Below are 15,360 nucleotides of genomic sequence, written 5' to 3' on the forward strand. Positions count from 1 at the left end.
CTGACTCTTTGCAACCCCATGGACTGCAGCCCATCAGGCTCCTCTGTCCATGGGATTTTTCAGGCAAGAATACTGGAGTGGGTTGTCATTTCCTTCTCCAGGGGATCCTCCTGACCCAGAGATGGAACCCGCATCTCCTGTCTCTTGCATGCAGGCGGATTCTTTATCCACTGAGCCATCAGGGAAGCCCAATAGAAGTGATATATAACATTATATTGTTAATAGTTTCAGGTATACAATGCAGTGATTCAATGTATGTAATACAGTTGGCTCTCCATTTCTGCAGGTTCCACATCCACAGATTCAACCAATGGTGGATCGAAAAGATTTTTAAAAATTCCACAAAGTTTCAAAAGCAAAACATGCTGCCAACTATTTGCATGGAATTTACACTGTATTTATAACTATTTACACAGCATTTGTAGCTCAGCTGGAAAAGAATCCGCCTGCAATGTGGGAGACCTGGGTTCAATCCCTGGGTTGGGAAGATCCCCTGGAGAAGGGAAAAGCTACACACTCCAGGATTCCTTGCCTGGAGAATCCCATGGACAGACAAGCCTGGCAGGCTATTTATAGTCCATGGGATTGCAAAAGAGTCAGACACGACTGGGCAACTTTCACTTTTTACCCAGCACTTCTATTTCATTAGGTATTATAAGCTATCTAGAGATGATCTAAAGTGTGGCAGACAATGCGTTTAGGTTACATGCCAATGTTACACTGTTTTAAATAATGGACGTGAGTGTCCTTGCATTTTGGTATCCACGGGGATCCTAGGATCCTAGAACCAGTCTCCCATGGATATCAAGGGAGACTATATGGTGAAATCACCACAATGTCTAGCTAGCATCTATCACCACACATAGTTTACAAATTATTTTTCTTGTGCTAAGAACTTTACAGATCTATTCTCTTGGCAGCTTCCACATATACAATATAGCTTTTTAAAATGAATCAGTTTAGCTTTTATTTAGCTGCACCAGGTCTTAGTTGCACAGGGATCTAGTTCCCTAACCAGAGGCTGTATCCTGTCCTCTGCATAGGAGCATGGACTCTTAGCCAGAGGACCACCAGGGATGTCTCTACAACACAGTTTTGCTGACTATTATCACCAAGCCGTAAGCTTTCTGTTTTCTGATGAGGCTGCACCCTTAACCAAGACAGGATACTCTTCTTCCGGGGACAACAACCCCATCTGCTACAATTTCCTTCGGGGAGCAGGCTGGTGGAGTGGAACGGGTCTGGGGTTTGGAGCCCTGCTGGGAGGGCATCAGTAAAAGATGAACTACTTCACGCCCCACCCTGGGCCCGACCCGCAGCAGCCGCTGGACGCCCCCCGGTCCCCAGCCCCGCGCACACGTCTCCGTGCCTCACCTTGCCGCAGGCGTGGCAGTGGTGGCGCCTCAGGGTGAGGGAGAAATCGCAGCCGCAGTTCATGCACATCATGACGTGCGAGACGGGAACGAGGGTCGGGGGCCTCTCCCCCAGGCTGACCCCCAGCCTCTCCCGTATCTGCAGCAATGGAGTCAGGCGGGCAGCGGGGTCAGGAGACCAGCTGGGCCGGCGCGCCCCTTCCTGTAGGGGGGTGTGTGTGTATGGAGGGGCGGGGTGGACTCCTCTACAGCCACCCCCACCCCGCAGCCTCCAGGGCGCCGACCTCGGTGAGAAATGGGGCCAAAGGGGCCAGGCTCTGGGCTGCACGGGGACCGCCCTGAGCCGGGCCTCAGGGAGGACCCAGCAGTGCCCTCCTGATGGAAGGAGGTGCTCGACCTCGCAGGGGCCCAGGGAGGCCCGCTCACCTCCATGCTGTGCTGGAAGGCGGCCAGCGCCTGGGCCTTGTAGTCCTCGGGGAGGGCCCGGCTCACGCAGCTGTGCCACTCGTCCCTCTCCGCGCAGGAGCTGCGGGCACGAGCCAGATTGAGCGAGGGCTGTGCACCCTCTTGGGGTGGACCACGTCCCCGCGGCAACCCCTGCCCTGAAACCCCGGCCCGGCCACCCGCCAGACTTGCACGGCGGCACATCCACTTCCAAGCGGGCAGCCTCGATTGTGAGGTGTCTCTGGGCCTGCCCTGTAAACGTGGGAACATCAAACTCCTCTAACTCCCAGGGCGGCTGCAGGGACCAGATGACACGTGGGGGGGTGGAGGACTCTGCCGATGGCAAAGCACTGTGCAGAAGCAAGGGGTCCCGCCCTCTCGGAGGGGTGCGCTGACCTTGGGCAGAGAACCAGGTACCACTTGGGGGGCAGTGGACAGATGCTGGCAACGGTCACTATCTCATTCTGTCTGTCCTCCTCCTCAGTTTCCCACACGCCCTCCCAGTAATTCACTTATTCAGAGCGCAGACATCCCATCTTCCCCTCCAGGCCTGGCAGGGTCTCCTGAAAGGCGATGCACCCCCAGCAGCCGCCGGGTTGAAACTCTCATGGAGCCCGCTAGGTGTCGCTCCAACCCCGCCACCGTGCCTAGAGCAGCTCCTGGCAGGAGCCCCTGGTTTCTGAGCCCCTATCCCAGCTCCAGCTGGTCTTGTCCTGGAAAGAGGGCGGGGGGACTCTTTCTTTGCCAGAAACCAACAAAACGGGGACCCCGGGGCAGAGCCTGAGGGCCTGGGAAAAAACAGCCATCTCTGATAGAAGGCCTCACCGCCCAAAAAGTAAAAGGGAAAATAAACTGATGAATGCTCACCCCTGATGTTTCTCTCACTCTCCAGACCTGGCAACCTAAACACAGACTATTTTATGAGCTAAGGTGCTCCATGCACTTTCCACTGGCTTTAACCTTTCTTACTGCTGCAAAGACCCAATGACCCTGCAGGGTTTTACAACGAGGAGATACTGTTATATTTCAGCAATGGGCTCTGGAAGTCCCTGAGATTCCATGTAAACTTTTATGTGTGTGCACGTGTTTCCTGGGGAGAGGAGCCATGGTTTTATCATATTCGCCACGTGACTGTCCAAAAACGGACGAGAAATAACGGAACGAAAGTCATTTACCCAAAAGGACAAAATAAAAATGACAACACATTCAGCCTCTGCGATTCCAAACTTTCCCACCTGCAAAACCCTGCCCCACGCTGCTGCCCCCCCGCCGTCCTTCCTTTCCTCGTACCTGGCAGACAGAGTCAGGCAGGACTCCGGAGTCTCAATCTTCAGGGCGTAGGGCACTTTCTCCATCACAGGGCGGCTGACCTGGAAACCAGGAGTGGCCCCTCAGGATGGGCACAGGAGGGGTCCCGCCACCGCCCAACTCTGAGGCTGAGCTTCCTCACTGCGAAGGGCAAACCTTTCTCACCTGGAAGATGGGGTGTGTGTGTCTGTGTGTGTGCGTGTGTTTGTGTCTCTGTGCGCGTGTGTGTACAGTGGGAACTCAGCTGCTGACTGACTCTGTTGCCACCCGCTTTCCCCCAGGAAGGCATCCTTCTTGGAGCCCGCTGTGCTGGACAAGCACCTGCCCAGTGGGCACCCTCCCACATGGCCTCTGTCAGACTCGAGCGGACGGATGCTTTGGCCCAAAACGGGAAGACACCTCCCAAGTTAGTGAGGTCGCCCTTCTCCAGGCTGGGGGCCTCAGCAGGGAGACAGTCCCCCACAGGCCCCCTTCAGCTCTTCCTCCCTTCCAGCCCTCCGCCCTCCCAAGTGACAGCCCGTATGTACCCCATTCCCCCACTTCAGGGCTCCCCCTCTGACCCCGTCCCCATGATGGGCAGGAATTACCTTCCTAAAACTCCTGGCTCATTGAAAATCCCCATCAGCTCCAACCAGCCCTGTATCTGGGACCCCAGTCACACTGAGTGAGGTCACAGCTGACCCAGTCACACCATCCTGTCTCTCCAAGCTCACCCATGAGACTGTCCAGCTGAGCCAGCCTCTCTTAAGAAATAGCTGCCGCTTGAACAGGCATTTGCATGCTTGCGTGCGTTACTCAGAGCAGCCAAAAGGTGGAGGCCACTCTAGTGTCCACGGATGGACGATGGGTACACAAAGTGTGGTCAAGCCTACACCCACGATGGAGCACTATTCAGCCTTAAAAAGGAAGGCGATTCTGACGCGACCACGTGGATGAACCTTGAGGCTGTTACGCTAAGTAAGCCAGTCACAGAAGGACAAGCATCGCCTAGGAGTCCACTTATACGAGGTCCCTAGAGCTGCTGAGTTCATAGGGACAAAGAGTAGAACGGTAGTTGCCAATGCCTGGGGGAGGAGAGGGGGAGAATTAGAGTTTAAGGGCACAGGGCTTCAGACTGGAAGGATGAAGAGAGTGCTGGGGATGACCGGAGCAATGGTAGTGTAACACTGTGAATGCACTCGACGCCGTCGAACTGTACACTTAAAACATGGTTCCAACGGTAAACGTACATTACGGATATTTTACCACGATCAACAGACACACGCCTGCTTGCTTCCTCTCTCCGAATTCTCCTCCCCGCAGGACCCCCTTTCTTGTCTCTCTTCCGCATTTATCCAAATATTATCCACTCCAGGCAGCCCTCCCTTACTCCACCCTCCCTGAGCTCCCGATGACAGGATCCTGGGGCAACTCACAAGCCGGGGTCCTCCTCGTCCGCGGGCTGTGAGTTCCAGAGGTGGGGCTGTGTCTCCTCGTCCCCAGGGCCCCGCCCCCCATCCCCCCCCGCAGGGCCCCCGCCCCCCCCAGGGCCCCCACCCCCGGGCTCTTACCTTCATGCTGGCCACCGCCAACGTGCTCTTCAGCCGGTACTTCCCGTCCCTCTGGGGGTACGTGTATAGCAGCACATCGCTCATCTGGGGAGAGGGGACCCCGTCAGACGTGTCTTAGGCCCAGAACGCCCGTGCTGGGCGTGTCCTGGAGCATCACTGAGCGCAAGCATCTCGCATTCCCAGGGACCAGGGGAGCAAGGGCACTCTGGGCTCAAACAGGAGACCCCTTCTCCCCAATTTCACATCGACACAGAGGAGCAAATGCACATATGCCCATAGCAAGTCCAGGACAGGGATGTCGGTACGAGGTTTATCCAGCACCACTCCAAAGGGACACAACCCAAACACCTATCAGCGGGTATCAGGACACGGAAACGGAGGCACATTCACAGCTCGCAGCCACACAGCAACCAGCGGGAAGACGGAACACGCCTGACGACAGGGCTCAGCCTCCCACACACGCCAGCGAGAAGAAGCCGGACTGTGGAGTCCACGCTGCTTCACAGCATGTACATGAAGCTCCAGAACAGCTCATCTGCACTGATGGAAGTAAGGGCAGTGGGTGCCTGGGGGACAGTGAGGGGAGGTGCCCCGGGGAACTTCCGGGGGGCTGGATATGCTCCGTATCTCGACCCAAGCGGTGGTCACACGACAGTATGCAGTTGTCGACAGACACCAACATGTACACTTAACACGGATGAACTCTCTATCAAGTCAGCCTCTAACAAGCAGAGTTAAGGAAGGGAGGGAGGGAGGGGGAAGATTCTTGGGGACAGGGAGCTGGCGGGTCCTGTTCACTGCAAGATAGACAGATAGTGTTAGTCACGGCCAACTCTCTGTGACCCCATGAACTATACACCTGCCAGGCTCCTGTGTTTGCCTGGAGAATAGCCTGGATTCTCCAGGCAAGAATACTGTAGTGGGTTGTCATTTCCTCCTCCAGGGGATCTTCCCCACCCAGGGATGGAACCCGGGTCTCTTGCATTGCAGGCAGATTCTTTACTGTCTGAGCCTCCAGGGAAGCCCGTTCACTGCTGCACCTCCAGCAACAGAGCCGATGCTCAATTAAGGTTTGTTGAATGAATAACTGAAGCTTGCCGCCCGGAAGCAGGGCAGACATGCAGAAACTTAAGCCACTGCCTTCAGAGAGAGTGTTTCTGTCTGGCTAAGAGCACAGCGTGAAGAGCCGATGGTGTCCTCCAGGTGGCGCTCTGGGCCGTCCATCCCGACCCTGCCCTGCAGGAGCTGATGGCTCCAGACAAGTTGTCTTGCTCTCTGGGGCCTCAGCCGCCCCACCTGCCAAGAGGGGGACACCCCCACCCCCACTTCACTACAAGTATAGAGGGAGAGTGGCCCCCGGAAAGACCCCATGCATGGGAGCCAAAGGGGATCAGGAAGATGTGGTCTGAAGCGGGGGTGGGAACTCAGGGTCCGCGCTCCTCTCCCCGAAGAGGGCGTCTGCAGAGGGGGCGGGATGGGCGAGTTTTCCACCAGCTCTCCCGGCACTTCTGGGACTGGCCTGGGCACTGAGCTGCAGTGTAGCCTCAGGCAAGCCCTTCCTCTCTCAGGGCCTCACTGAACAGAGTTGGAACGGACCAGGGTCAGCAAACTGTTTCGTAAAGAGTCAGATATTCATGTACAGATGTGAGAGCTGGACCATAAAGAAGGCTGAGCACTGAAGAATTGATGCTTTCAAACTGTCTTGAGAGTCCCTTGGACTGCCAGGAGGTCAAACCAGTCCATCCTAAGGGAAACGAACACTGAATATTCATTGGAAGGACTGACGCTGAAGCTGAAGCTCCAATACTTTGGCCACCTGATGCTAAGAACTGACTCATCGGAAAAGACCCCGATGTTGGGAAAGATTGAAGGCAGGAGGAGAAGGGGGCGACAGAAGATGAGATGGTTGGACGGCATCATCGACTCAATGGACGAGCTTGTGCAAATTCTGGGAGACAGTAAACGGCAGGGAAGCCCGGTGCGCTGCAGCCCACGGGGTCGCAGAGTTGGACCCAACTGAGCAACTGAACAACAAAGAAAGTATTTCGGTCTCTGTGGGCCAGATGGTCTCTGCTTCAACTGCCTGACTCATCCCTCGTCTTCCCAAAAGCAGGCACCAGCGACACTCAAGGAAGAACGCATGAGGCTGCACTCCCAGAGACCTCTCTGAACAAAACAGGTGGCTGGCTGACCCCGGGACCAGAGGAAGCTTCCAAGCCCTGTCCGGCTCTGTTGTTCTAACACTGACGAGAACCACTGGCCAGGCCAGGCGCTGGGCTGAGCCCCTGGCAGGAAGGATCTCAATTCGGGGCCCACCGTCCCCTCAGGCAGGCGTAGAGGGGCAACCAAGCCACAGACAGGCTAGACTCCCTCTCCCAGGTCTACAGAGCTCATCCGTGGAGGGGTGAGGATCATGAATGAAGGTGCCTCCAGGGCGTGCAGGGTGGTGTGCTTGGGGGTGGCCACACCCCGCCCACCCCCAGGGAACCCACCCGTGTCTCCACGGTGACCCCGCCTTTCTGCGGCTGCCCCTGGAGCCACTGCCGTGCAGCCAGGGCTCTGTGAATGGCCCAGGACCACACAGCCTCCCTGCATGGCAGCGGCAGCCTGCCAGAGTGAGGGCTGCTCAGGGGAGGTGGCAGGTGGTGGGGAGGATGAAGCAGAGGGAGACGAGCCTCTGGACTCGGCTCCTCTGGTCTGTATATAGAGCCGAGTGCCCACTGAGGCCAGGCCAAGGCCCCGGGGCACAGGCCACAGAGGCTCAGCAAACCTTGGCAGGCAGCCGTGAGTGAGACACTTCCAGCCAGGCTCACAGTTCCCCTGTTCAGGACCGTGAGGCCAATCTGGAATTTAGCCCCCCAGCTGGCAGGGCCATTGGAGACCACCACACCCTGCCAGCCCTATGAGCGAAAGCGCCCATCTGCAGCCGTGACTCCACCAGGCCAACAGAGGTGTTCTAGACACACCATGCTCCTCACACCTCTACCCTTGGCTGCTGCTGTTCCTGCTCCTGAAATGCTCTTCCTTCATCCACCTGACAAAACTCCAATCCTTCCTTTCAAGCCTAACACGGTTACGGTTTTCCCCAGGGGAAAAATACACAAAACACTCAGCATATGGCACAGCACCCAGAGAACACTCCACAAATGCCAGCTGCCACTGTGCCATCCACCTTCCTATTTCCCCACTCTCCTGGATCCTCTCCTTCCTTCCATATCCCCCCCGTCCCCGAGATTCTGCCCAACCTACTCTCATAACGCAATCTTTACCCCGGACGCTGGAGGTTGAGGGCAGAGAAGGGGACTCTGAGCTATTGGGTTCCAGCACCCAGCACACAGGAGGTGCTTCAACAGAGAGAACTCCTACCCACTGACTCAGAGCCTCTCCACGTTTACTATGCACACAATTCTAACAAAGGAGACTGTAATAGCGGGAACAAAAACTGACAGTGAATGGTGAAGCAGCAGAGAGAAAAATTACTTCTAGCAGAGAGAACTCAACCGGCAAAGCACCTTGGGGGTCTCAGGACTGGGGCCAAGACCTGCGTAGAGCTCAGCATCTGCTGCTGTTGTTCAGTTGCTCGGTCGTGTCTGCTGTCTGCGACCCCATGGACTGCAGCACGCCAGGCCTCCCTGTCCATCGCCATCTCCCACGGCTTGCTCAAACTCATGCCTGTTGAGTCAGTGATGCCATCCCACCATCTCGCCCTCTGTTGTCCCCTTCTCCTCCTGCCCTCAATCTTTCCCAGCATCAGGGTCTTTTCCAGTGAGTTGGTACCCGCCCCCCCGCCTCCCCCCAGGCCTGGACATGCCCTGGTGTTCCAGACTGGGCTGGGATGTCATTAAGGACATCCCTCTGTCCCGTCCTGTGCAGAGTGCAGACACGGCCAGGCTCAGCTCAGAGCGCTGGCTTCCTTTGGGCCTCCGCTCCCGACCTGCTGGGAGGGCCAGCCAGGTCAACTCTCCTTTCGGGGTCTCTGGTAGCTCACATGTCAGAAGGCAGCTGAACAGTTACTCCCAGTTTAAGACCCTCCTGGTTTTAGGATGGGCACATGAATAATGAAATCTTTCAAGTAATACCCGAGGGAGAGGCTTAAGCCCTCGGCTTTCGGCTTTCCTGGACGATCCTCACCCTAAGGGGTCGGCTCTGGTCTCCTCGGCCTTTCTGTCATCCTCGGGTAATGGCCCCCAAACGCTTCACAGAACCTGCAGTCCAGGCTTGACCGGAGGCCGGGTACTTACCAGAAACAGGTGCCGGGGGCGTCTGTTCTTCCCTGTTACTTTCATCAGCGTCCCTTCCTTCAGAAACTCCTGTGAGCAGAGAAGCAGCCCTCGGTGGTCAGGCTGACCCCCTGCTCCGTCCTGGAGAAGGCTTGGGGGAGGCCCTTCAGCGGGAAACCAATTACAGTGCCTCCTGGAGCTCAGCAGACTGGCTCATGGCAGAAGCCCCTTGCCCAGGAGCCGTGCTCCACGCTTGGTGGGGCTGCCCGGGAAACAGGCATCTGGCCTTTGGGGAGCACCCTCTTTGAACCACACCCACCCAGACAGCGGGCCAGCCACAGAGTGGCCCCAACAATGGCTTGGCCCCTGGTTTGCTGCCACGGGCGTCCGATGAGAACAGAGCCTCTGAGATGCCAGTTTGCTAAAGCGGCTGAAGACCTGTGAACAGTTGCTACAGCCCCCTCAATGCTGGAGGATACAAACAGATGTCTGACATGTATTCACTAAACTGAGGACTCTGAATGAGAACACTAGGTGGGATTTTACACCTAAGTACCATCTCTCACTCCTTTGTCTCGTCCTTCATGGACCGGAATAGGTCATGAACACATTTTTTTTTTTTTTTACTACTTTTGAGTTGAGTTTTGTGTTTTCCATTTGGAACCTTAAAAGTGGGTAAATCTGTCTTTTAAAAAACGTTGGGGTTCCTGAGAGATGGCTTCCCAGATTTCCCAACAACTGGACTAAACTGAGGATCCCGGTGTCTCTTCTTCTGAGAGGAACATGGGACCCCAATGGCACGGCTGTTTAAGGCTCCGAGCACAGAAAGCCCTAGGGGAGACAGCCAGGGGCCTGCGGAGCCCAGCAGGGCCCTTGCCCTCCCGCCCTCCCCTCCCCCTGCCCCCCTCCCTCCCTGCCTGTGGGCACCTGCGGCCAGGCCCGTCTGCGGCTAGCCCGGCTGAACAATGGGGCTTATCGGGGCCTCGCCCACCTGCCTGCCGGCGCCCTCCGCGGTGGAGGCACTCACCCTTCCTGGCTGGAGGAGATCCCCTTGGCCCCGAACGCTGTGCTCGATGTGGACCAGCTTCTGGAGGTTTTCCTGCGGGCGGGAGCAGGGCGAGGGCGAGGTGGTCAGGGCCCTCATCTCCTCTGTAAGGAGTGGGCGGCCCTGCTTCCACTTCGGAGGAGGAAATGCAGCCCAGGAGGGACCTGCTCCCAGTCCCATTTCCTGTCGCTGGTGGGACCGGGAACCGAGCCTGGGTCCGCGGGATGCCACCCGTGTGGGTTCCCGGCAATGCAGCTAGTCCCTGCGGGCCTGGGTGTGACAGCGCCCTCTGTCTGCACGCCGTGGAGACGGTCACTTGGCCTCACTATGCCGTCCGATGCCCCGTTTATCTGGGGGCCACTGCTCCCACTCTAGCCTGTGTCCCCCATAACGCCCGGAGCAGCCAGATCGCAATAACCCACAAGTGACAGAAGCCTCAGGCTGGACTGGCTCTGTGGGCTTAAAGCCTTTGCTGGAGAGCTCGGTTACTGAGACAGAATGACTCAGAAAATGCAGTGCCTGGCGAAGAAACGCTCTGGGCTCCCTGAAGAAACACGTGTGCCCAGAAGCTCACTGGGAATTCACAACACGTACGGTCCCGGGCCCCTCCCCTGTCACAGTGGCCCGGAGTACTGGAAGGGCAATGACCCTGAACCTCACGCAGGGTTGGGTCTAAAGTCAACGAACACGGTGAAAACTGTGCAGAGAAAATGCCTTGACAAGGCCTCAACACTGTCCCCAGTTCAGTCATTAAACCATGTCCAACTCTGCGACCCCATGGACTGCAGCACACCAGGCTTCCCTGTCCTTCACCATCTCCCAGAGTTTGTACAAAATCATGTCCCTTGAGTCGATGATGCCACCCAACCACCTCATCCTCTGTTGCCCCCCTCTCCTCCTGCCTTCAATCTTTCCCAGCATCAGGGTCATTTTAGGGCATAAAATCCTACCCATCAGAAAACGTGTAAAAGTTATTCTACCTCTGGTTATGATGTAGGAGCTGCAAGGACACCATGCCCCCGCCCTAACAGGGAGAAGAAAAAAAAGAATCACATCATCTACAAAAGCAGAACTCTGCTTATGTTTATTGGAGCTCTGGGGTCCCCAGGACCCCACCGTGGACACATGAGATGAATGAGTTATCGTGCCTCTGGCAACACACAGGGAGGAGGTGGTCGGCATAAAGAAGGTTGAGAAGAAAGCAGCTAAAATGTTAATAGCTTCTTAAAGGTCAGGTGTGGGCTGGTGGGACGGTGTTAGAATAGAGGGAGCCCCAGAGTCAAGGGGCATGTGGAGGCCCTCGCACTCTCTTTCCACGAGTTTCTGCCTGGTGCTTACAAGGAAGAGTGGGAGCAGAGAGAATCCCCTCTTGGTGCTGAAGGGGTGCAGGCTGCCAACTGTGGGGCTGGCATGAAATCCAGCCCACTTCCCCAGGACCCTCTCTCCTATAAGACCCTCCACCACTGTGGGAAGTGAGGCAACCATCCCACTCCCAGACCCTGAGGCAAAGAGCCCATGGCTTCCAAGGCAAGGGCAGAAGCAGCTAGAGGTACCTGTTCCAAGAAGAGGTGGATGACCTCTCAGGTGCAGGATCACACACCAAGACAAAGCAGAAACCTGCCCAAGACCTGCCACTGATACACGGCAGAGGCCGGCTGCCCGTGAAGGAGGGGCAGGAACGCTGACAGGGAGCCGGGCTCACAGGCCCTCCTTAAGACTGAGGCTTGTCCGCGGGAGCCGTGACCCATGAGCCCTGTGTGACAGGACGCAGTGGTCTAGCCCTGAGGAGGGGAAGGACGCAGAGGTCCCTTCCGTGGTGCAGAGATTGCAAAAAGCGGAAGACGCAGCAGGAAAAGTCTCTGGGCCCTCAGGTCCCACATCTAGCAGCAGGTGACAGCAGCCACCTTCCGGAGGAGCATGACGTCTGTGGGGGTCTGAAGGTGACGTCTGACAACAAAACCTAAACCCAGCTCAGCTACTGACTGCAGTGATTCAGCTCCCACCCTCGACGTGAATGGCCTGAGTAGAAAAAGAGACATGCCCACTTTTAAAGGCAGATACTATTTCCCACAGGGTCTACAGTTCCTCTGCACATAACGGGGTTTAATCAGACACGGGAAACACAGGAAGCAAGGGAGAACCCTAACCCATTTTCAAGACATAAAGTGTTCCAGAAAACCAGATGTTGGAGCCACCAGACAGGGACATCACCGTAACTATGACTAATTATGTTAGAGGAGCCACTGGAAAAGATAGGACAGCATGCATGAACAGAGGGAGTTTCAGTAGAGACGGAAACAAACAAGAGATGGAAACGTGAACAGTAAGAAATGTGTTCTCAGAAACGAAGAATCCCTATGACAGGCTTAGCAGCAGATCGAGCAGAGCTCAGGAATGAAAGATCGAACTTGGGAAGGGCTTCCCTTGTGGCCCAGCTGGTAAAGAATCCGCCTGCAATGTGGGTTCAGTCCCCGGGTTGCGAAGATCCCCTGCAGAAGGAAAGGCTACCCACTCCAGTATTCTGGCCTGCAGAATTCCACGGACTGTACAGTCCATGGGGTCCCAGAGAGTCGGACACGACTGAGCAGCTTTCACTTTCACTTTCTTTTCAAGCTGAGATTCACCCCCATTGAAACAAAAAGAGAAAGGAAGAGTGCAGGGTGGGGGGGCAGAGGGAAGAACAGAGGACCCAAGAAAATTTTCCAAAATTAATGGACAAAAAGCACAAGCCCAGGAAGCTTGATAATCACAACAGGATAAATGCCGTGACTTCTCCAAAACACACATATTTAGACATCATAGTCAAACTTCTAGAAGTCAAGTGTAAAGAGAAGATCTTGAAGGCAGCCAGTAAAAAGGGGACCCATTACATAAAGAGGGTAAACAGAAAGACTGCAGCAGATTTCTTCTCCAAAAGTAGGCAGGATATAAGACAGTGGAGTGGCGTCTGGAAAGTACTGAAAGAAAGCTCTGGTCAACCCAGATTTCTATACCCAGGAAAAACATTTTTCAAGAAGGAAGGTAAATCGATCAATTAAATAAATGGCTGTTGGATGCTAGGAGCCAGGTTTCAACTCCAACACTCCTCTTGGGAGAGGAAATTTACAGAGAAGCCAGGGGAGGAGGCTGGAATGATCCACTTGGCAACAAGTAGAGTTGAAGACTCAGTAAGACACTCACATTTAGCTTAATGCAGATGGCTATGTACAGAAACAGCTGTTCATATGAGTATATACACAGTAAATACACATATAAGTCTTTGCTCTGTAGCTGACAGAATCAGAAGAAATGATACCCCAGTAGCAGTAAGCACTCTGTGCCCACATCCTGGTTTCTAATAACGTTATCCAATGAAACAAACCAAGGCTCTCTGGAGAAACAGGTGACTCTAGGACTGGGGAGGAACACATGCCACATGAACATGGAGCGTCTCACAGTGCCAGGAAGTAAGGAAGTCCACAAAAGCTAAGCAAAATAGAAATCCCCACCCAAAGCCCCGTTGATGGGGGCATGCGAAAGGGGCACAGGAACCAACTGGCCGGCTCCTAACAGCCAAAGCTGGGACAATCTGAGAAATAAAATCAAGTGCATGGGATTAGAAATCAAACATAAATATGGATCCGTGAGTTCTTACTGATATAAACAATTCAGATATAAATTAACTTAGATCTAGTGAACACATTAATAAACAAGGGAGAAGAGGCCAATCTCCCTTGCAGAAGATGTCCAAATAATTCAGGTAGATACTCTTTCCTCAAGGGGAGGGAGCATAATCCCCCATTCCTTACATGCGGGCTGTGCGCAGAGACTTTCCTCCAGCCAGTAGGGACTGGCAGGTGGGGGTGGAGCTTTACATGCAGAAATCCAAGCAGCACAACCTTGACCAGGCAATCACGGTTCACGTCGAGAGCCCTACGTCACGTTGCCAGGATGTGCCCTTCATCTGATATTAAGAGAGCAGCATTTTCTGTGATCTTTCTCCCCCTAAACTATAAGCTATGCACCCACGCGTGTGTGCGTAGCCACTGCAGTTGTGTCCGACTCTTTGCAGCCCTATGGACTGTGGCTAGGTTCCTGTCCACGGGATTCTCTGGGCAAGAACACTGGAGGGAGTCGCCATGTCGTCCTCCAGAGGATCTTCCCGACCCAGGGGTCGAGCCTACGTCTCTTATGTCTCCTGCATCTGCAGACAGCTTCTTTACCACAGGGCCACCTGGGAAGCCCAAACTGTAAACTTAGTCTAATCATGACAGCTCAGCGTGGGAGGGAAGACGTGGCCCTTCCTGACCCGGTTTTTCTCTTTGGAAGCAGAGACATCCCCCCTAACAGGAAGTGGGAGCCCCCCGGTCCATCTGCTGCTACCTCTGCTGCACCAGCTCCAAAGTGCCTCTGTATTTTGGCTACATTGAGGGAAATCTCACTGCCTATACAACATGCCAAAGAGCAGGGAGCTCCTGGACGTCAGGGGAGTGGAGAGGACCCGATGGCCCACTGGATTTCCCACCCCACTGGCTTCAGCCTCCAGTTTTGCAGACTCTTCCATCAGCTACCCTGGTGTCTCCCCCCAGACGCTTTCCAACTGCGCCTACACTGGTCCCATCTTCCAGCTTCCGAGCTCTGACACACCGGCACTTTCTCGTCTTCACGCCTGGAGGCGGGCACTCCAACTGGACCACCTCGGCCCCCTCTGCCTTCCTGGCATGCATAAAGTTCTCCCTGTAGGGGCACCTCCCGTATCATCGCGTCTCAGCATCCCCAGGGGAGAGATGAAACCCTCTTCTGAAACTTGTAGCACTTTCTCTCTCATGATATTTATCATGATTCTTCATGTCCATGTCTTAAATGCTCTGCTAAGCAGTGTCTTCCTCAAGTGCCAGGACTCGGGGCTTTATCTCGGTATCTCCAGATCCCAACCTAAGACCACGAGTCTAAGAGATGTTACTTCCCTTCCCCTTTTCTACCTGTGGATGACTCACTATAAGGATGCTCTGTGTACCTGCCACAGCAAAGCCAAGCAACAGCTTGGCACACGTACCACCATCACTCCCACCTCTGCCTGTGTAGGCATCACTAATCAATCATTGAACTTTCACCACCGAGCCAGGACTCAGCCTCAGAATCATTCCCAACACACAGCTCTAGCTTATTTACAGCTTAAAGGAGCAGAAAAAAATGTAGACACCAGTAACCGTGGAAACCACTGGAACAGAGTTGGGAGGTGGGATAAAGCTGATCATCCCAGACAGACACCCAGTAAACATCTGATCAGTGTCTCCCAAATGAAGTTACACACTGTTAGAATCAGGCATGTCCTTAGAGCTCACGTGGTCCTGTGCATGAGCAGCTCTCCAACTTTTGTGAGCCAGACATTTACCTGGGGTGCTTGTTAAAACTGCCTATCTCTGAACCCTACCCCAGAA

At 54.9% G+C, this 15,360-nt stretch overlaps 1 protein-coding gene across 3 annotated transcripts in view; it reads right to left on the reverse strand.

Annotated features, from left to right (window-relative positions):
• FGD5 (FYVE, RhoGEF and PH domain containing 5) overlaps nucleotides 1-15,360 on the reverse strand; it is a 118,199-nt gene that overhangs the window by 11,521 nt on the left and 91,318 nt on the right. For 2 of the 3 annotated variants that reach the window (XM_018038320.1, XM_018038322.1), the window contains exons 11-16: nucleotides 9,923-9,994; nucleotides 8,917-8,985; nucleotides 4,676-4,759; nucleotides 3,108-3,187; nucleotides 1,800-1,899; nucleotides 1,375-1,575 (exon numbers count right to left, since the gene is read on the reverse strand). In XM_018038320.1, the coding sequence (XP_017893809.1) occupies nucleotides 1,375-1,575; nucleotides 1,800-1,899; nucleotides 3,108-3,187; nucleotides 4,676-4,759; nucleotides 8,917-8,985; nucleotides 9,923-9,994 (606 nt within the window). The remainder of the gene's footprint in view (nucleotides 1-1,374; nucleotides 1,576-1,799; nucleotides 1,900-3,107; nucleotides 3,188-4,675; nucleotides 4,760-8,916; nucleotides 8,986-9,922; nucleotides 9,995-15,360) is intronic. The other variant, XM_018038321.1, reaches the window with a different exon arrangement.

Source organism: Capra hircus, chromosome 22, assembly GCF_001704415.2.
Source record: "Capra hircus breed San Clemente chromosome 22, ASM170441v1, whole genome shotgun sequence".
NCBI lineage: Eukaryota > Metazoa > Chordata > Mammalia > Artiodactyla > Bovidae > Capra > Capra hircus.